This window comes from Balaenoptera physalus (assembly GCF_965194825.1).
Source record: "Balaenoptera physalus genome assembly, chromosome: 6".
In the NCBI taxonomy this organism is placed as follows: Eukaryota; Metazoa; Chordata; class Mammalia; order Artiodactyla; family Balaenopteridae; genus Balaenoptera; species Balaenoptera physalus.
In genome coordinates, this window is record NC_138885.1 from 3,737,867 (window position 1) to 3,760,797 (window position 22,931).

The 22,931-nt window shown below is 39.0% G+C and overlaps 1 protein-coding gene across 1 annotated transcript in view; it reads left to right on the forward strand.

Moving 5' to 3' along the window:
- Positions 1-22,931, forward strand: part of HERC2 (HECT and RLD domain containing E3 ubiquitin protein ligase 2) — a 214,764-nt gene that overhangs the window by 70,267 nt on the left and 121,566 nt on the right. The window contains exons 20-26 of the mRNA XM_082466157.1: positions 8,145-8,323; positions 12,695-12,879; positions 14,261-14,416; positions 15,117-15,302; positions 20,481-20,651; positions 21,040-21,143; positions 22,004-22,154. Coding sequence (XP_082322283.1) covers positions 8,145-8,323; positions 12,695-12,879; positions 14,261-14,416; positions 15,117-15,302; positions 20,481-20,651; positions 21,040-21,143; positions 22,004-22,154 — 1,132 coding nt within the window. The remainder of the gene's footprint in view (positions 1-8,144; positions 8,324-12,694; positions 12,880-14,260; positions 14,417-15,116; positions 15,303-20,480; positions 20,652-21,039; positions 21,144-22,003; positions 22,155-22,931) is intronic.

The following is a 22,931-nucleotide window of genomic DNA, read 5'->3' on the forward strand; positions in this document are numbered from 1 at the left end:
TCTCGTTTATACTTTACTGTGCAAAAGCTGTTAAGTTTCATTAGGTCCCATTTGTTTACTTTTGTTTTAATTGCATTACTCTAGGAGGTGGGTCAAAAATGATCTTGCTGTGTTTACGTCAAAGCGTGTTCTTCCTATGTTTTCCTCTAAGAGTTTTATAGTGTCTGGTCTCACATTTAGGTCTTTAATCCATTTTGAGTTTATTTTTGTGTATGGTGTTAGGGACTATTCTAATTTCATTCTTTTACATGTAGCTGTCCAGTTTTCCCAGCACCACTTATTGAAGAGACTATCTTTTTTCCATTGTGTATCCTTGCCTCCTTTGTCATAGCTTAGTTGACCATAGGTGCGTGGGTTTATCTCTGGGCTTTCTATCCTGTTCCATTGATCTGTATTTCTGTTTTTGTGCCAGTACCGTATGGTCTTGATTACTGTAGCTTTGTAGTATAGTCTTAAATTCAGGGAGTCTGATTCCTCCAGCTCCATTTTTTTTGTTTTCTCAAGATTGCTTTGGCTATTCGGGGTCTTTTTTGACTCCATACAAATTTTAAGATTTTTTTGTTCTAGTTCTGTAAAAAATGCCACTGGAAATTTGATAGGGATTGCATTGAATCTGTAGATTGCTTTGGGTAGTATAGTCATTTTCATAGTAGATTCTTCCAATCCAAGAACATGGTATATCTCACCATCTGTTTGTGTCATCTTTGATTTCGTTCATCAGTGTCTCACAGTTTTCTGAGTACAGGTCTTTTACCTCCTTAGGTAAGTTTATGCTTAGGTATTTTATTCTTTTTGTTGCTATGGTGAATGGGATTGTTTCCTTAATTTGTCTTCCTGATCTTTCGTTGTTAGTGTATAGGAATGCAAGAGATTTCTGTGCGTTAATTTTGTATCCTGCAACTTTACCAAATTCAGTGATTAGCTCTAGTAGTTTTCTGGTGGCCTCTTTAGGATTTTCTATGTATAGTGTCATGTCATCTGCAAACAGTGAGAGTTTTACATCTTCTTTTCCAATTTGTATTCCTTCCTTTTATTTCTTTTTCTTCTCCGATTGCCGTGGCTAGGACTTCCAAAACTATGTTGAATAATAATGGTGAGAGTGGACATCCTTGTCTTATTCCTGATCTTAGAGGAAATGCCTTCACTTTTTCACCATTGAGAACGATGTTTGCTGTGGCTTTGTCGTATATGGACTTATACGTATTATGTTGAAGTAGGTTCCCTCTATGCCCACTTTCTGGAGGGTTTTTATCATAAATAGGTGTTGAATTTTGTCAAAAGCTTTTTCTGCATCTATTGAGATGAATGTATGGTTTTTATTCTTCAGTTTGTTAATGTGGTTTATCACATTGATTGATTTGCGTATATTGAAGAATCCATGCATCCCTGGGATAAATCCCACTTGATCATGGTATATGATCCTTTTAATGTGTTGTTGGATTCTGTTTGCTAGTATTTTGTTGTGGATTTTCGCATTTATATTCATCAGTGATATTGGTCTGTAATTTTCTTTTTTTGTCGTATCTTTGTCTGGTTTTGGTATCAGGTGACGGTGGCCTCGTAGAATGAGTTTGGGAGTGTTCTTTCCTCTGCAGTTTTTTGGAAGAGTTGGAGAAGGATGGGTGTTAGCTCTTCTCTAAATGTTTGATAGAATTCACCTGTGAAGCCATCTGGTCCTGGAATTTAGTTTGTTGGAAGATTTTTAATCACAGTTTCAATTTCATTACTTGTGATTGCTCTGTTCATATTTTCTATTTCTTTCTGGTTCAGTCTTGGAGGGTTATACCTTTCTAAGAATTTGTCCATTTCTTCCAGGTTGTTCATTTTATTGGCATACAGTTGCTTGTAGTAGTCTGTTATGATGCTTTGTATTTCTGTGGTGTCTGTTGTAACTTCTCCTTTTTCATTTCTAATTTTATTGATTTGAGTCCTCTCTTTCTTTTTCTTGATGAGTCTGGCTAAATGTTTATCAATTTTTTTTTAATCTTCTCAAAGAACCAGCTTTTAGTTTTATTGATCTTTGCTGTTGTTTTCTTTGTTTCTATTTATTTCTGCTCTGATCTTTATGATTTCTTTCCTTCTGCTAACGTTGGGTTTTGTTCTTCTTTCTCTAGTTCCTTTAGGTGTAAGGTTAGATTGTTTATTTGAGATTTTTCTTGTTTCTTGAGGTAGGATTGTATTGCTATAAACTTCCCTCTTAGAAATGCTTTTGCTGCATCCCATAGGTTTTGGACCATCGTTTTTTCATTGTCATTTGTCTCTAGGTATTTTTTGATTTCCTCTTTGATTTCTTCAGTGATCTTTTGGTTATTTAGTAGCATATTGTTTAGCCTCCACGTGTTTGTGTTTTTTACGTTTTTTTCCCTGTAATTTATTTCTAATTTCATAGTGTTGTGGTTGGAAAAGATTCTTAATATGATTTCAGTTTTCTTAAATTTACTGAGGCTTGATTTGTGACCCAAGATGTGATCTATCCTGGAGAATGTTCTGTGTGCACTTGAGAAGAAAGTGTAACCTGCTGTTTTCAGATGGAATGTCCTATAAATATCAATTAAATCTATCTGGTCTATTGTGTCATTTAAAGCTTGTGTTTCCTTATTAATTTTCTGTCTGGATGATCTGTCCATTGGTGTAAGCGAGGTGTTAAAGTCCCCCACTATTATTGTGTTACTGTCGATTTCCTCTCTTACAACTGTTAGTAGTTGCCTTATGTATTGAGGTGCTCCTATGTCGGGTGCATATATATTTATAATTGTTACATTTTCTTCTTAGATTGATCCCTTGATCATTATGTAGTGTCCTTCCTTGTCTCTTGTAACGTTCTTTATTTTAAAGTCTATTTTATCTGATACGAGTATTGCTACTCCAGCTTTTTTTGATTTCCATTTGCATGGAATATCTTTTTCCATCCCCTCGCTTTCAGTCTGTATGTGTCCCTAGGTCTGAAGTGGGTGTCTTGTAGACAGCATATATACGGGTCTTGTTTTTGTATCCATTCAGCCGGTCTGTGTCTTTTGGTTGGAGCATTTAATCCATTAACATTTAAGGCCGTTATCGATATGTATGTTCGTATTACCATTTTCTTAATTGTTTTGGGTTTGTTTTTGTAGGTCCTTTTCTTCTCTTGTGTTTCCCACTTAGAGAAGTTCCTTTAGCATTTGTTGTAGAGCTGGTTTGGTGGTGCTGAATTCTCTTAGCTTTTGCTTGTCTGTAAAGCTTTTGATTTCTCTGTTGAATCTGAATGAGATCCTTGTTGGGTAGAGTAATCTTGGTTGTAGGTTCTTCCCTTTCATCACTTTAAATATATCATGCCACTCCCTTCTGGCTTGTAGAGTTTCTGCTTAGAAACCAGCTGTTAACCTTATGGGAGTCCCCTTGTATATTATTTGTCGTTTTTCCGTTGTTGCTTTTAATTTTCTTTGTCTTTTTTTTTTTAAATTAGTTAAATTTATTTTTGGCTGCGTTGGGTCTTCGTTGCTGTGTGCGGGCTTTCTCTAGTTGCGGCAAGCGGGGGATACTCATTATTGCAGTGTGCAGGCTTCTTATTGCGGTGGCTTCTCTTGTTGTGGATCACGGGCTCTAGGCGAGCAGGCTTCAGGAGTTGTGGCTCGTGGGCTCAGTAGTTGTGGCTTGCGGGCTCCAGAGCACAGGCTCAGTAGTTGTGGCACTCGGGCTTAGTTGCTCCGCAGCATGTGGGATCTTCCCGGCCCAAGGATCAAACCCATGTCCCCTGCATCTGCAGGCGGATTCTTAACCACTGCGCCACCAGGGAAGTCCCCTCTTTGTCTTTAATTTTTGTCAGTTTGAGTCTTATGTGTCTTCGCATGTTTCTCCTTGGGTTTCTGCTGCCTGGGACTCTGCACTTCCTGGACTTGGGTGGCTATTTCCTTTCCCATGTTTGGGAAATTTTCGACTCTAATCTCTTCAGATATTTTCTTGGGTCCTTTCTCTCTCTCTTATCCTTCCGGCACCCCTGTAATGTGAATGTTGGTGCGTTTAATGTTGTCCCAGAGGTCTCTTAGGTTGTCTTCATTCCTTTTCATTCTTTTTTCTTTATTCTGTTCCACGGCAGTGATTTCCACCATTTTGTCTTCCAGGTCACTTATCCATTCTTCTCCCTCAGTTATTCTGCTATTGAGTCCTTTTAGTGTATTTTTCATGTCAGTTATTGTTCATCTCTGTTCTTTAATTCTTCTAGGTCTTTGTTAAACATTTCTTGCATCTTCTCGCTATTTGCCTCCATTCTTTTTCTGAGGTCCAGGATCATCTTCACTATCATTATTCTGAATTCTTTTTCTGGAAGATTGCCTAGCTCCACTTCATTTAGTTGTTTCTCTGGGGATTTTCTTGTTCCTTCATCTGGGACATAGTCCTCTGCCTTTTCATTTCATCTATCTTTCTGTGATTGTGGTTTCTGTTCTGCAGGCTGCAGGATTGTAGTTCTTCTTGCTCCTGCTGTCTGCTGTTTGGTGGATGAGGCTATCTAAGAGGCTTCTGTAGTGTCACTTTGTTTTTGCTGTTGAGGAGTGCCCCATTGTGTGATTATGGCACTGTTGGTGTATCCATTCTCCTGTTGATAGACATTTGATGATTTTTGACTGTCTACAGCTGCTCTGATCATGCTTTGTAAAAGTCCTTCAGTGAACACGTGTTTTTCCTTTTGGGTAAATAGTTTGAATTAGAATTTGCTGGGTTCTAGGGTGGGTGTGTGTTTATAGTTTCCCAAAGTGGTTGTGCCATTTACATCAGAACCATCCTGTATGAGAGTTCTAGCCGTTTCTTGACCTCATCAACATGAAGCATGTCAATCTTTTTAAAAGCTTTAGCTATTCTAGGGGTAGGGTGGGGTGTTAATTTGTATGTGCTTATTGGCCATTCATAGCTTCTTTTGTTGCTTTCATTGTCATAATAGTTTTCAATGTAAAAACTTACACTGATAAAATTGGATGAAGTGAGTGTATTAAAAATGTTTTTGAAAATATACCTACTTTGATTAAATTGAAAAAAATTAGAGGAAATCATAAATGTAATGATTTTAGTTGCAAGTATCATTCTTTGTGTACCTTGTTATTTTCCAGATACTGTGCTGTGTACTTTACTTTCATTTTTTTTAACCTTGTGAGCCATGTTGATGTTGACAAAAAATTAATCAGTCGATCTAAGAAAGAAATAGAAAATTTTATTCAAGCCAAATTGAGGATTATAACCCAGGAACAGCATCTCAGAAAGCTCTGAGAACTATTGCGTTCGTTACAACTCAGGGCTCAGTTATATAAGTTTTTTGAGACAGAGGGCTGTACGTTAAATTATGTATTATTGACAGTTTACACAATCCATATCTAAGCATCATCATGGCCTCTTGCAAGATGAAGAAGGAGGGTTTTCTTTGAAGGTGTTGTCTTGTTGATGCTAGGAGAATGTTGCTCTTTATGGTTGAGCCAGGTATATTTGCTGATAGGGAAGGTTGATCGATGCATAATGCAGATAAGCAATGTACAGTAGGGGGCAGAGAGGAGGCCAAAGGACAGAGAAAAATTTTCTCTGTTTAAATTTTTCTTTTCTTGCCAGGAAATGTGAATTGTTTTTCACATTGAGTGGAAAAAGTTGTCTTAAAATTCCACTTTATAGGCGTGGACATAGGTACCACAGAAGTTTAGTGATTTGCTAAGGTGTCATGACTAGTGAATGACAGGTTTGCTGACCCCAAACCTCTTCCTTTTCTTCCTGCGCTCCGTGTGGCTCAGTGTAATAGTTCACCTGATGGGAGCAATGACAGCCAACAGGCAGAGGCAGTCCACATGTGGGCCAGACCCAAGCAGTATTTTTATTTTTTAAATTTATTTTTATTATTTTAAAACGTGTTTTGGCCACACCATGTGGCACGCGGGACCTTAGTTCCCCAACCAGGGATCGATCCCATGCCCCCTGCAGTGGAAGCAGGGAGTCTTAGCCACTGGGCTGCCAGGGAAGTCCCCCCAAGCAGTATTTTTAGAACCTATTAATTTAGTTAGCAAATGTTTATTCTTTGCGTCCTGCTGGAGAGCGGTACCTTGAGAGGGGGAGGTGGGCTATAGAGTATGCAGATTGTGATCCCTATGACAATAATTAAGATGCCTGAAAAAATAGCCAAAAGGCCATTTTTTTTAAAACAAAAATGTTTGGAAGCTACAGAAAGGCATAAATAGAAAACCGCTCATCATTTAGGAATAACCATTGTTAATGTTTTTCGTGTATCATCTTCCAGGCTTTCAAAAATGCAAATGTTTACTAACAGTACTAATTATGATGCCAGAACTGGTCTCAGTGGTTTGTATCTTTTCCACTCATAAGGTTGCCATGTCTTCTATGTTGAATATTCTGTGATGTCTATTTGTTCTGTTGCTTTGGGGAAGTCTGTCATATGGAAAGGGAATCACTTTTTTTTTTTTAAAACAATTCCCTATTGTTGACCATTTAGGTTTTAGATACTTTTACTATTATAAATAATTTTTAATTACATTCTTGAAGATTATAAGTCATTGGGTATAAGAATGATTATTAGGAAGAAGTTCTAGAAATGAAATTGGGTCAGAAGCACGCACATTTTCAAGCTGTCTGATCTGTGTCCTTCTTATTCTGAAGAGTAGGTGGCACAGTTCCAATCCAACTCCTTAGACATGGTCTTTGTCCCCACACCCCTCAGAATGGGGAAGACTTTGTGTTTAGACTTGTTCTGGCTTTTGCCATTAGAAAATACAGCCCAGTAGGAAAGAACTTGTGTGCTTTTTCACAGTAAATTTGATTACTAGAACAATGCTTAGTATATAGTGGGTCCTCAGGAATATTGGTTGCATTTGGCTGGCAAAAGATACCTCCTTTAAAAATTTTTTAAAATAATAACATTATTGATATCTAATTCATCTACTGTAAAAATTCAGTCTCTTAAAGTGTATGATTTTTTTTTTTTGTATATTCACAGAGTTGTGCAACCACCATCACCACTATCTAATTTCAGAACCCTTTCACTCCAAAAAGAAACCCTGTGCCCCTTAATAGTCACTCCACATCCCCCACTCCTCCCAGCCGTTGACAACCGCTAATCTACTTTCTGTCTCTAAAGATGTCCCTGTTCTGGACATTTCATATAAGTGGATTTGTACAGTATGTGGCCTTCTGTGTCTGGCACTTTCCATTTAAAATAGTGTTTTCAAAGTTCAGCCAGGTTGTATCATTCATGTTGTACTTCATTTTTTAAAATCGCTAAACAATATTCTGTTGTATGGATATAGCACATTTTGTTTATCCATTCATCAACTGATGGACATTTAGGTTGTTCTCTCTTTTAAGTTACTATGAATAATGCCGTTATAAACGTCTGTGCATAGGTTTTTGTGTGGACATATGTTTTTATTTCTTATGGGCGTATGCCCCGGAGTGGAGTTGCTGAGGTTTACAGTAACTCTATGTTTAATGTTTCGAGGTATAGCCAGACTGTTTTCTTAAGTGGCTGTACCGTTTTACATTCCCAGTAGCAATGTATGACAGTTCCAGTTTCTCCGTATCTTTGCAAATGCTTGCTACTGTTCATCTTTTTTATTATACTGTCCTAGGAGATGTGAATTTCCCTGATGACTAATGAAGTTGAGCATCTTTTCATGTGCTCATTAGCCATTTGTATATCTTCTTTGAAGATATGTCTATTCAGATTTTTTGTTTATTTTCAAATTGGGTTATTTATCTTTTAATTGTTGAGTTGTCAGAATTCTTTCTGTATTTGTACGTCTTATATCAGATACAAGATTTGGGAATGTATCCTCCCATTCTGTGGGTTATTGCTTCATGTTTACAAAGCAGGTAGACTCTGCCTAGGTGATCACATTGGGTGTTGTGAGAGCCAAAAGCGGGGGTAAAGGTTTTAGGAACTTCACAGAAGGACGCTGGAGACCATTAGCACTGGCAGCCTGGACATGGGGTTTGTAGGACAAATCGTCTGTTTAGAAACTGAGCAACTGAGCGGCGTGATTTCCAGTGGGTGGGTGTGGGCCACTGTCACCAGGTGTGTGAGTCAGCACACAGCTAGGCTGTGGGATCAGGGCTCAGCCCATGGTGCCTTCACACCTGCTACTAAGATAACCGGTAACCAGTTTCTGTTTCATGAATTACAGGATATTGAAGCCAAAAAAGAAGCACAGAAGGAAAAAGAAATTGATGAACAGGAAGCGAATGCCTCAACATTTCATAGAAGTAGGACTCCATTGGATAAAGATCTTATTAATACGGGAATCTATGAATCTTCTGGAAAACAGTGCTTGCCTCTGGTTCAGCTCATACAACAGCTTCTTAGGTAAATAGCATTAGACATATTTTAATTAGGAGGATTATTGGTTTTCATATTAAGATAGTGAGATTGAGCACTAGGGTCTCAAAAATGTGTTTGGTTGTTGATGAAATACTTTGAAAATTACCTAGGATAGACTTTAGAGCAGATTCTTAAATATAGGTGAGAGGAGAGGTTAGAATGTATGAAGTAGAACTGGAGATTCTAAAAGTTTTCACACAAGAGAAAATTGGAGTGTGTGATAAACCTAGGATGAGATTCTTAGCCTCATTAATAAGCAGGTAGATACAAATGAAAATCATCATGGTAAGGTTGTTTTTTTAAACTGGTTGTGTCCTTGCCTCATTCTATATATCATAGATTTATATCTATTAGTTTCTAAGACAGCTTTCAAAAGCTGAAGTAAGTAAAAGAATGGTGAGTGTTATTGTCAAAGGACTGATCGGAAGGAGGTAAGAATCAGAGTCTGAATATACGCAGAGACTAACCTCGATAAGGGCTGAAGTAGTCAGTCACTGTTTGCTAAAGAATGTCAGCCTGCGTTGTGGTGACCGTCAAAAAGAGCCAAAAAGCTGGGTGGTTTCTGAAACGCATTTGTTAGACAAGGAAAAATTATTGCTCCTTTATGTAACACAGCTCCGCTCTGTGTAAACCTGGCTCCTGGTTTACTATTTATACAGAGAGGAAAGAGGGCTTGGTGGGTTGGCTCAGGTACCTAAGTCCAGGGCATTGGTGGGCAGTGTACTGGCATGGAGTGGCCTGCCCTTCACACCTGGAAACACCAGAATTTGCTGGGCACACAGTGAGCTTTTATTTATTTATTTATTTATGGCTGTGTTGGGTCTTCATTTCTGTGCGAGGGCTTTCTCTAGTTGTGGCAAGTGGGGGCCACTCTTCATCGCGGCGCGCGGGCCTCTCACTATTGCGGCCTCTCTTGTTGCGGAGCACAGGCTCCAGACGCGCAGGCTCAGCAATTGTGGCTCACGGGCCTAGTCGCTCCGCGGCATGTGGGATCTTCCCAGACCAGGGCTCGAACCCGTGTCCCCTGCATTGGCAGGCAGATTCTCAACCACTGCGCCACCAGGGAAGCCCCCACACAGTGAGCTTTTAAAAGAGGAAGTTTTAGAGCTAGTTCCTGACATATATTTTAGTAAATGCTAATAAAAAACCCCATTTCCTATTTTTTATAATGTGATGATTTTTAAAATCAATATTCACACATTCTGATCTTCACTATAACAGTCTGAAATAAAGTGAATTAAGTCAGTGCAGCTGTGGCAGTGACAAGAGCTTGGGAATTGTTCCTAGAAAATTGCCTTTGCGCCTGCTTGTCTAAAGCTGGCCACTGAGACCTGCCCAGCATGGTAACTGTGGCAGTAGCAGCAAGAGCAGTGTTTTTGTTGCAGAGTTAATCGAGGGTCAAGTGAGAAAATGCACATTGAGTGCTTTGGAGTGAAAAGGTAAAGGTCTCTGGAGAAGTTTTAAAGCAAAAAAGCACGTATCTCAAGATGTGATTTTCCGAGTTCTTGACCGCCCCTTCCTTCGCCAAGGAGGCTGTGTCTGGGCCCGCTGGTGTCACTGGCAGAGAGCCAGTGCTGGTTCTCTGACCTCAGTCCTGTCTTAGGTTACTGTTCCCATGAGGGGCCAGCTCTCCTGCTTGTTCAGACGACTTGTTCCCTTGGTGTGTAGAGACCTGTCCATCCTGGCCTGCCTAGCCCTGTGCTGTTCACTCTGGCAGGCGTTGGCCACGTTTGCCTGTGGGTGTCCAGTGTAGCTGAGACACTGAGTTTTTATTTTTTATTAAAATTCAAATTAAAAATCTTAGACCTGATTCAGCTATTAGAAAACTTGTAATAATTATGTTTGGAATAACTTGGCCATATGAATTTACCTTTTCAGCTCTGCATTTTTATGAGACCTAAGTGCAGATCAAGTATTCGCAATGAAAATTTAGTTATCTGAATTGAGATGTGCTGTATGTACAAAATACACAGTGGCTTTTGAAGACTTTGTGTCTTCAAAAAACTAATATAAATATCTCAATGCTTTTTCTTATTGGTTTTATGTTGAAATGATAATATTTTAAATATATGGGGATAAATACATTATTAATACTGATTTTACATGTTCTTTTTATCTTTATTTATGTGACTGGTAGACATTTTAAAGTACACACGTGACTCCCCGGCAGTACTTTTCTGTTGGACAGCGCTCTCTAGCCCATCCTCGTGCGTTGTCTTCTGAACCTTCCTCTTTACTTTTGGTTCCTTTGGCATACAGGGAGGAGTTGGCTCCACAGCAGATTTATAATGAAAATGTACCTGTTCGGAAAATACAAAACAAAAACTGAAACATGGAGTAAATAGTACCTTAAAAATTTTTGGAAAATAGAAAAAGAAAAATGCATGTACAACCCTCTCACTAACAGAATGCCTATGATCCAGGGTCCTTTCATAAGCGTAGATAATGTGCCCCTCTCCTTGCAGAGATAGACTTTAACATTTATTTCTTACCTTAAGTGTTTGTGACTAAAGGAGACTCAATGTATTGAGTCTAAATACATCTTCGCTGATGCAGTTGTTGAAAAATAGTCTAAAGATTTACATTTTGGAGATTTTGGAGACATTTCGTATATTTTATTCTTTGGAAAACAGGTTGGAGAAACTGCAGCTTGCCAAAAGTAAGCCATGAAACAGATTTCAGAGTAACTCTTATGCTGGCAAAGAACCACAGAAAACCATTTATATTCGGCAATAGAGAGCTGTGACGATTTTTAAATTAATGAACTCTATCAGAATTACACACTTTGATTATGATTCTGAATTTTATTTTAGGGAAATAAGTTAACATTTGTATTGTATTTTATTACTGTCTTTTGCTCCATCATGTATGGCATAAAACCCAGATTCCAGACCTTTTCTTCTATTGTGATATGGTTATCAGGTCAGGTTATCAGGTCGTGGAGCAGAAAGGTGAGGTGGACCGCAGGTGAGGCCCTGAGCACCCACCTGCGTTTTGTGTGGCCGGGAGTGCTGAGCACAAGCCAGGGTTCCCTACTGCTCTTTCTTCTCAACTCTGTGGACGTGAGTTGATGTGTGTCTTCTGCTCCTGTCCTTACTCCACTGCTGTAGTGGATGAACCCTGGGGGCTGGTACGATTGACAGAGGTTCTCCTCAAACCTGCTGTTACGTTAGAAATCGAAGAAGTGGAGCAGAGTGCTTTTCCGTGGCCTGGTGTTGTGCAGAGGTTCCGGACTCGCCTCCTCAGTGACAGTGCCCGCTGGCAGCCCGCTGGCTCTCACCCTCCTGGCTGGGTTTGGGCTGGTGTGGTAGAGCTACACTGACAGAAGTTCCAGAACCAGGCTCTGCTTTGGCTCTTTTCCTTCACTAACTCCCTTCTTCCTTCTGTTTTCAGTACCACGGATCAGACCTTGTTCACCTGGCACTGAGACTGTCCCTGGGTGGCAGGGTCTTACCTGGTGTTCCCTGTGCCCTCTAAAATCTGCTTTCACACTGACTTTAGTTACCTTTCTTGGACACAGACAGGATGCCACTTTCCTTTCAAAACTGGTGGCTCAGCATTGCAGAATCTAGTCCCAGCAGCCTGGCACTCCATCACCTACAGTGTCCACTGTGTCCACTCCCCTTCCTTGTTTTGACCTCTGTGCCGTAGTTCCTTTGCATTCTGCTCATGGAAACAGAACACTTACTACTCTCCTAATTGTACTTTCTCTTTTCTCCCCATTTACTTACTGATGGTTCATTGCTCAAGTTGGATCCTGCAGTTGGAATTGGATCCTCTGCTCCTTTCCTTGCTGCCGTGTTCTTTGAGCACCTCTTACTCTGACCTGTTTTATTTGTACCCGCTTTGGTCTTCCTTCCTGTAGTTTCTGAGCCCTGGGTATCCCCCTACATGGCCCACCCGGGTGCTTACTTGAGGAGGTCTGAAGGCAGACTTGTGAGGCAAATGCAGAAATGCTAGTGGATCTTGTCTTTAAGGACAGTGTCACATTTAGATTTGAAATGCAGATTTGGACAAAAAATAATAACAGTTACCTTTCCTTCCAAAGGTTTGTACAGGAGTTTTCTGTCATTTTGGACTGTTCCATGCAACTCTTAGGAGCACATCTGTAAAGCAAAGGGTATCATTCTACCTTTTGTGTCTTCCGTGTGCCTCTGCTCAGTTTTGAATGAGGTGTGCTTATTGCAGATACAGCTGACACACATTTGGGGAAGGAAGCCAGCTGCAGGTCACCTGGGTGTATGATCTTTATTTCTGATTTTAGTTTATGTTGTGATTTTTTTTTTTACAACCCCTCTCCCCCTTTAAAAACAAACATAACTTGTTTAATTTTGTAATCCTCTTTCTCCTGCATAGAAACATTGCTTCTCAGACAGTAGCCAGATTGAAAGATGTTGCCCGTCGGATATCATCATGTCTAGACTTTGAGCAACATAGTCATGAGAGATCTGCTTCATTGGATTTGTTGCTGCGTTTTCAGCGCTTACTTATCAGTAAACTTTATCCAGGAGAAAATGTTGGTCAGACTTCAGATATTTCTAGTAAGTTACTTAAAATGTTAAAGTGTCTTGTGTGTATTTTGGCTTTTTTATTTAGGCTTCTTGACATGCCTATTCTGCATGGCCCAGATGTGTAGTTCTTATACTGTTAGATGCACCAATTTTGGAGGACTTTTGCATCTACTTTTTTTGGACAGATATTTCTATATTAGACTCATCAATATTTTTTATTTCATTGTGTTAACATTTAAATTCCTTAGACATGAGAAATAGCATCCTTTATGTTCAGGTTAGTCTTACAGAAGATTTATCAGACTTATTCCACGGGTTAGTTGTGGACTGTTAGAGATTGACATAATGTGGGGACGAAATAGTGACCTAATATTTGGATGTCACCCTGGTAAGCTAGATGGGTGTAGTAGGAGGAATGCATCATTGTTGAAGGAAGACTGAGTCTCAGTTATAGCTCTGGTTTATTAGCTGCTGGATACGGGACTAAGTCTCCTGGGGGCTGTAGATTGCTCACCTACAGAGTTAGGATAAGACTTGAGGGTGCCTGTGAGAATGAAAATAGGATGATACGTTAAGTGCTCAGTTCTGTGTGCAACTCCAAAAGGAGTGACTGGCTTTTTATAAGGTAGTTTTCTCTGGCAGTGATGGAAAGGTTTGCTAATTTTGTTAATATTTTTATAGCCAGTATAGTCTAAAACAACTTTGTTACTTCCTGAAAATCCTTAGGCACTTGTAGAGGATGGAAAATTTCAGGTTGAAATCGGTGAACCGTTTCAGTCTGAAAGAGGTGACCATCTCAATGTCATAAAGTTACAATGACTAAAAAGCTGTTAAGAGCCATGTAGGAGGAAAAGTTGATTTTTTTTTTTTTTTAATATTTATTTATTTGGCTGTGCTGGGTCTTAGTTGCAGCACACAGGATCTTTGCTGCCACGTGCGGGATCTGCTTCCCTGACCAGGGATCGAACCAGGGCTCCCTGCATTGGGATTGTGGAGTCTTAACCACTGGACCGCCAGGGAAGCTCCGAAAAGTTGAGGATTTTTATGAGATTGAAAAATGCCTAACTCTGTTCACTGGGAGTAATTTTCAGGCATTAAGACTTGGACTTTGAAAACATGTATATTGGATATAAGGTTTTAGAACTCTAAGTTATGACTTTAGTATTTTTATTCGAAGTTTTTAGATACTATATAGTGCAGTATATAAAAATCAGCATATCCAAATTCAGTTTCTCAAATTATGTGATATAAAAGGAGCCAAGGACTAAATAAGTAAGGTTAACTGCTCCTATGTGAGAAAATTATTATAGGTAAAAAAATGTATAGATGAGAGTAGAATAGTGGAACAATGAAGTTTATTTACAAAGTAAATTTTAATAGTGAAATGAAATTGTCTAAATCTTCCCTTCAGGTCCTGAACTAATGGGGGTTGGTTCCTTGCTGAAGAAGTACACAGCCCTTTTGTGCACACACATTGGAGATATACTGCCCGTGGCAGCCAGCATTGCTTCCACTAGCTGGCGGCACTTTGCAGAGGTGGCCTGCATTGTGGAAGGGGACTTCACTGGTACTTACCTTGTTTCCTAAATGTGGGCATGTATTTATTTTCGGAGATTGATGAGATTTAAAATTTATCATTTTGTGGTAAACCTGCATGCCTTTACCCTATACATCTTCTAGTCCTGTAGCCCTTTCTCCTTTTGTTTTTGTAGTTACTGACAATTCTGTGGTTAAGCAACCTGGTATGGGAGTCACGTCACTGTATCATATACAGTGATACATATAATTGGTGATTTAGAGTCATACCACCATTATTAACACTTCAATAATGAGGTTAATGGTAATTGTCTAATTTTATTTCAACAGCATAAGAATTAGTTGCCCCTTTTAGAACCTTAATAAATTCCTATATTGCTTAATATTTTTTCAAGTTAATTCTGTGACAGAGTATTGAGTGCCTTTTTTCTGATAATAAGCTTAGTTGCAAACACTTAGTTTTCTCAATAAAAGACTCTAGTTAATACTTTTGTGTTGAAACACAGTGTTTTTGAAAAGTATTCTTATAACTCAGAGGCTTCTGTTTGATACCTATATTTGTTTCTTTCAGAATGAAAGGTAAAATAATCCTGTAGAAATATGCTAAAGGGCGAGCATTCCTTATTTTGTGATCTATCAGAATTTAAACATAGCACAAGCTTACAGAATGGTTTTATAGGATGAACACTTTTGTTTAAATCTTATGCCTTTTTCTTTCTTTTTAAATGTAGGTATTCTCCTTCCAGAACTAGTAGTTTCTATAGTGCTTCTGCTCAGTAAAAATGCTGGTCTCATGCAGGAGGCTGGAGCTGTCCCTCTGCTGGGTGGCCTGTTAGAACATCTGGATCGGTTCAACCACCTGGCACCAGGGAAGGAAAGGGACGACCATGAAGAGTTAGCCTGGCCCGGCATCATGGGTATGGCATCTTAACTTAAAGACTTTCACTGAGGAAAGTTTTGTCCTAGTCTAATCTGTTCTTGCCTTTTCATTTGAAAGACTGTTTAACAAAGGAAGACCAGTTATTGCCATTTTCACTGATGGTAGTGTAAATGGAAAACAAAGATAATCCAAATCAGAACAGATTTGGGTTATATTTAAGGAAAATTTTTCTGTTAGTAATGGTTGTTACATCCTGAATTGGATTATTTTAGAACATTCTGGAAAACCCTTTCTTGGAAATTGTCTCCAGAAGGTACTGTTGAGGTGGTTAGGTATGGTCCCGCTTTGGAGGCAGACATTAATATGGGAGGACTTTCTTAAACTCATTGGCGTTATGTGACGTTAATGAGTTATGGAATTCCCATAGTCAGCTGTGCACTTCCCATCCATACTGTCTCTAGTGCTTACCAAATTGGAATGAAACTTGTCTTCTCAAAGTTTTGAATTTTGATGCTTTTGAGTCTAAGTATTATGACTTTCTGGACTCACAGAATTAATTGAAGTTGTGGTTCAACTTTCATTTTATAGGAAGGCTCATGCAAGGTAGGCCTTTTCTTATGCCATTGTAGACTGTCATTTCTATAACATAGGAGCTTAAAACGAAAAGTAACAGTTGTCCTGAGGAAAATAACCGACCTTAGGATATTGAGCATAATTTTTTATTTTTTAGTATAGCTAATATTTTCAACACGATTCATCTACTGTTGTGAACTTAAATGGTCATTTGTGACTTTTGTCTGTTTACTGTATATGGTTGAAGGCATATAACTTGATCAGCAGTTCAAACATACTCATTGTAAAACCTTTTTTTATTGTGGAGTATAACATATACACAAAAGTACCTTTGGGACTGATCACAGGGGAAGCCGTTTATTAAGCAGGACCCTCCCAAACACTGTCTCTGTCTCCCTGAAAGATTTCCCTCTCTGGGCCTGTGTGCTTGCCGCTCCCCTACTTCTCTTGATCATTTTATCAGATAGGCATGTGCCCCATAACAACTTAGTTGTTTAAACATTCTCATGTCTGTTTCTTGGTGGTTTGTAAGGTGTGTTTTAGTACAGAATGCCAGGTTTCCACAGTGATTGTGCCTCATCTCTACAAAGCGTGGAAGTTCTCCCTGTCCCTCCTCTGTGCCAAGAGATCGCGTGCCATTTTTTTCCATATGCATTTTGTCCGTAGGATTGTTGTGCCAGCACCCTTGGGTGAAAGGACCATTGTGGTCTCTTCTCTAGAGTACCACTTTTGTCTGAATCAGGTGACTCACTGCCCATGTCTGCTTCTGAGCACAGAGCTTTGCCCCGGAAATATTGCACTTGCTGGCACCTCTAGTGCACTGTGGAATAGAAATGGTGATAATGGGCATCCTTGTCTTGTTCCTAGGAGCCGAGGAAAATCTTTCCAAAGTTCACACATGAAGTATGATGTTTGCTGTAGGGCTTTCTTTGTAGATACCTTAAAATATTAAGTATGTTTCCTTCTGTTTCTGCTTTGTGATGAGTCTTTAATGGTGAATGGATTTTTAAAATTATTTATTTGTTTATATTTTATTTATTTATTTTTGGCTGTGTTGGGTCTTTGTTGCTGTGTGCGGGCTTTCTCTAGTTGCGGCGAGGAGGGGCTACTCTTCGTTGTGGTGTGCAGGCTTCTCATTGCAGTGGCTTCTCTTGTTGCGGAGAATGGGCTCTAGGCGTGCGGGCTTCGGGTAGTTGCAGCACGTGGGCTCAGTAGTTGTGGCTCGCGGGCTCTAGAGCGCAGGCTCAGTAGTTGTGGCGCATGGGCTTAGTTGCTCCCCGGCATGTGGGATCTTCCTGCACCAGGGATTGAATATTAAATTTCATCAAATACTTTTTCTGCAACTCTTGATGATTATACAGTTTTTTTCCATCCATGTTGTTGCAAATGGCAAAATTTCATTCTTTTTTATGGCTGAGTAGTATTCCGTCACATATATTTGGTATATATATATATGTACATAATATAGCATATATATATGTATATATGGTGTGTATATATGTGTGTGTGTGTGTGTGTATACACACGTATACAAACCACACCTTTTTTATCCATTCATCTGTTGATAGATACTTGGCTGTTTCCACCTTTTGGCTGTTGTGACTAATGCTGCTGTGAATATGGCTGTGTAGATGTCTGAGTCCCTGCTTTCACTTCTTTTGGGTATATAGCCAAAAGTGGGATTGCTGAATCATATGATAATTCCTTGTTTAATTTCTTAAGGAATTGCCATACTGTTTTCCACAGTAGCTATACCATTTTATATTCCCACAGGCAATGCACAAGGAAGGGTTCTAATTTCTCCACCTCTTCGCCAACACTTGTTGTCTGTTTTTTAAATAATAGCCATCCTGTTTGGATGAAGTGGTATTACATTGTAGTTTTGATTTGGTTTTCCCTTATGATTAGTGGTGTTGTGCATCTGTTTATGTGCCTGTTGACCATGTGCATATCTTTGGAGAAATGTCTTTTCAAGTCTTTTTCCAACGTTTTTGTTCTGTTTTTTTGCCATCCTGTGTGATCTTAGTTCCCCGACCAGGGATCGAACCCGTGCCCCCTGCAGTGGAAGTGCAGATTCCTAACCACTGGACCACTAGGGAATCCCCCCTTTTCCTACTTTTGAGTCAGATTTTTTTGTTGTTATTGTAGAGTTGTAGGAGTTTCTTACGTATTCTGGATATATATGATTTGCAAATATTTTCTCTCATTCTGTGGGTTGCTTTTTCATTCTATTGATAGTGTACTTTGATTTTTTTTTTTTTTGATGAAGGTTGCCTGTGCGTTTGATGTCTTCTCTAAAAATATCATTGCTAAATCTAGTGTCATTAAGCTTTCCTCCTATGTTTTCTTCTAAGATACACACACACACACACACACACACACACACACACCACACACACACACACACACACACACACTTTTTTTTTTTTTTGGCTGTGCCGTTCAGCATGTGGGATCTTAGTTCCCTGACCAGGGATCACACCCGCGCCCCTTGCCTTGGAAGTGCAGAGTCTCAACCACTGGACCGTCAGGGAAGTCCAAGAGTTTTCTGTTTTCTAGTTTTAACTCTTATGTTTAGGTCTTTAATCTATTTTGAGTTAATTTTTGTGTATGGTGAAATGTAGGGGTCCAACTTGATTCATTTGCAATTGAATATTCAGTCTTCCCAGCACCATTTATTTCTAAAGAATGTCCTTTTTTCCCCATTTTTGACAAGGGTCTTGCCACCCTTGTCAAAAAAATCATTTGACTATATATTGTGAGGATTTATTTCTGGGCTCTCTATTCTATTCTGTTGATGTAAATGTCTGTCATTATGCTGATAACACACTGTTCTTTCTTTATTTTTCTTCTTTCTTAGGGTTTAATGTGACATTTTTCTAACTTTTTGAGAAATGATAATTGTTAGCATATTGATGTTTTTGTAATATGTTTATTATGAAAGTTTTCTAACAGAGATAAAAGTAGAGAGAATAATATAATGAATGTAGAATAAAAAGTATTCACATTCCTGGGGACTTTGCTGGCATTTCAGTGGTTAGGACTCCGAGCTTCCACTGCAGGGGGCACAGGTTCCATTCCTGGTTGGGAACTAAGATCCCGCATGCTGCGTGGCGTGGCCAAAAAAAAAAAAAAAATTTACATTCCCGAAGCACTCCTACACTTTCTATCTGATTGATTGATTGTATTATTTTAAAGCATATTTCTGTCTTTAAAACATTTTCACACACTTCACCTGTTAATGATAAGAACTTTTTGGGAGAATAAAACCACAATCTCATTATCCTAAGATTAACAGTGATTCATTAATCTTTTTATTAGTGGTTATTTTGAGTCAGGATCTAAACAAGTTCTGTATGTTGCAGTTGGGTGACACATACTTGATTCTCTTTTTCCCCAACAGTGTATTTCCAGGCTCTCCTCTCCCTCTCTTTTGGCATACTGTTTATTTTTCAAAGAAGTAGGACATTTGTTCTGGAGAATTTCACATTTTCTGAACTTGGTTGATTGCATTTTCTTCTTCAAGTCTTAACATCTTCTGTCAGTTACATTATCTGTAAACGTCTGATGATATGTATAGGCTTAATGAGATTTGGATTCAGTTTTGATGGGTCAGAGTGTGTGTGCTTTGTGTTTCATCGGCTCAGAGGCCTGTGGTGGTGGGCGGTCCCACCTTCAGTTCTGTTCACGTGGACCAGGGAGTTCATGTATAACGTGTCCTCTGTGCAGTCCCCCAGCAACCTTGCCCTCCGCTGTTTGGTAGCATAAGGTACAGTTTGCACGGGGAGGATGTGATCCTGGCTTGATTCACCACCACCCCACCCCTTGGTCACCATTGTTTGTAATATTAAGTTGGAGTCCTAATGCTTCCAGAGGTGACCCATGAGGTTTTCTTTTTTTTTTGAGTATCATTATGAACTCATTGAATTTTATTGATTTTATGTTTGTTAACTTACTTTTTAGCTTTTCTTTTTTCCTAATATATACATTTAAAGGTAGAAATGCCCTCAAACATACATTTAGCTGTATGTCACAAGTGTTGATGTGTAGTATTTTCATTATTGTTCATTTCAGTTGTCTGATTTCCATAGTCATTTTTTTCTGGGAATTTATGAAATATATTTCATAATTTTCAAATATGTAGAGATTTTTATTTATTTTTTGTTACCTGTTTATACTGTTCATTCATTCGTTTGTTTGTTTGTTTACTTATTTATTTATTTTTGGCTGTACCGCACGGCTTGCGAGATTGAGCCTGGCCCTTGGCAGTGGAAGCGTGGAGTCCTAACCACTGGACCACCGGGGAATTGCGTTCCCTATTTCTAACTTAACTGCACTGTCGTCAGTGTCCATGCTGTGTAACTTGACTTATTTGAAACTTTTTGAGATTTGCTCTAATGCTTGGTATATGGCCGGACTTGCTCTTCATGCTGTTCATGTGGTGTTTTTGTTTTTGTTTTTAAATCATTCTGTATCCTTGCTGAATTTTTGTTTGTGGTGATAGTTATAGTAAGAGGTATGTTAATTTCTCATCGTGTTTGTGGATTTGTCTATTTCACCTTGTAGTTCTTTTATACAGTTTGTTCTAGTCATGTTATCTATTGATCTATTGATTCATTGATTTTGGTTTCTGTATACACAGAGTCATTTTTTACAGGTCAGAACTGTAGAAATAATGAGGAAGTGACGCTTATACGCAAGGCTGATTTGGAGAACCATAACAAAGATGGAGGCTTCTGGACCGTGATTGATGGGAAAGTGTATGATATAAAGGACTTCCAGACGCAGTCATTAACAGGAAATAGTATTCTTGGTAAGGCCTCGCTTTTTACTTCATGGTTAGAAGTTGCAGATGTGTTATTTTAAGCAGAGCATTTGGTTTAAAATGATCAATTTAGTACTGTTCAGCACCCATACATTTTAATCTGTCAGTGACTTTGGGGTCTGTCCTACCACAGCAAATTCAGGCACATATGCAAAATTTCTTATCATTATGCATTTTTTGTTCCAACACTTGTTGGAACTTGTTCCAAGTTCTGAGTTGACCCAGACAGCCCTGGGAGAGGATGAGAGATCACATTACTTTGGTAACCCTCACTTTGGAGTTAACCTGCCTAATCTATTTCCCACTTGCCATTTCTACTATAAATGCCTAGGCAAACTGTACTGAAGTCATGTTGCTTTCGTCTGTTTTGTTTCAGCTCAGTTTGTAGGGGAAGACCCGGTGGTAGCTTTGGAAGCTGCTTTGCAGTTTGAAGACACGCGGGAATCAATGCATGCCTTCTGTGTTGGCCAGTATCTGGAGGTGAGGCTGTGTGCAGTGAGCGCCAAGGTGGACTTCAGTGGAGACCCTCTCTGGATATTCCTGAGAAGTGGTTTTTACCCTGAAATAGTGCTGGTTGGATCTTTTGGGGGAGGGGGACATTATTAAGTGATAAACACAAAGATCTTTTAGAGATTTTTTTCATAACTCAATTTACATTTATTCATGTAGTTTATGATGTATTGGCCTTGAAAAATTATTTTAAAATTGTTAATTTGTAAGAAACATAGACCTTGTTCCACAAAAAAAAAAAAAAAAGGTTAACTTTTTGTCTTTACGATTTTATTATAATCCTATGTAGAAATTTGGAAGGACTTACCATCTTGAGATACGTAATTTTGGGGAGGAACTATTTAGTAGCATAATTTTTTAGAATAGAAGTATGTCCATTCTATATATTCATTAGCATTGGGATTCATATATTGGGATAGGCTTTCCAGATATGGATACAGAGGTAATAAAATTTATTAAGTTATGCCTCAAGGGTAATGTTTGAAGCATTTTATGAAGGGAAAAATTAACTTTGTTTATAAATTGTCATGTGGCTGGCAACATTTAAGATTATTTTCATGAGATCCCTTTCTTTTCTAACTTCTATTTGATTCCCTAAGGAATTTTCTAGCCAAGTGGTTTATCACTGCTTTGGATTTTCTACCAGACTTATGCATATACTGTCTGCCTTATATCTTCTGTTATTTTGGTAGCAGCCTGATCTCCCTATTATAGGATATAGTCTTTATTATGGCAGTATGTCTTGTTTAAGGATAAAGCTGTGGGTCTTCTTGGTTTAATGTTAATTAACCTTGTTTTCTCATACTGATGATGAAATTTATCTTTTGCAGCCTGACCAAGAAATTGTTACCATACCAGATTTGGGAAGTCTGTCTTCACCTCTTATAGACACTGAAAGAAATCTGGGCCTACTCCTTGGGTTACACGCTTCCTATTTAGCTATGAGCACACCGCTGTCTCCAGTTGAGGTCGAATGTGCCAGTAAGAAAAATTTTGTTTTCTGCTAACAGATTAGCAGGTTATTTAAGGTGAGCTATAAGTGCCACTGAGAATAGAACAGGAAGAATCAACACAGTTATTGGTGAGGAAAAATAAGGATAGTGAGACTAAATCAGTTAATAGAAATAGCTGTGAGCGGCTTTCATCTGGGCTCACGATCTGTGGCAGCACAGGAAGCTAACAGGTATGTAGGAAGGTTGGGCCTGTGCGTGGTCTCACTTCTGCATTCTCTAACAGATCGGCTCAACTCGGCTGTCATCTCCCTGTGTGCCTAGAAATCCACGTGATGTGGACTGGCTATTCCTCTTAGGAATGCCGTTCTGTTTGAGTATTGTGTTTTTACCACTCAAATCCAATACATTTTGGGATGGCAACCTTTGTAACCACCAAAATATTACATTTTCTCCATATCCCATATGGTAGGTTTAAATATCTCTTCACATATTTGTGCGTTTCTCCATCTGTCTTTCCACTGACTATCCAACAAGCATCTATCGAGTAATTTCTCATGTGAATTACCATGTTAGGCTCTGAGGGTGTAGTAGGTGTAGAATTAGGTGCACCTCTGCCCTCAGGTGCTTCCTGTGTGATGATGAGCCAGACATGATAAGCAGGTCAGGTTGGATGGTGGTAAAGGATAAAATGGAGACATTTGTAAGTGGTTTGGGAAGTGGGGAGGGGGTGGAGGGAAAGACTTCATGGAGGTGGAGCCATCCTGAAATTGGAGTCCCAGCAGACTGGGTGTGTGAGGGCATCATT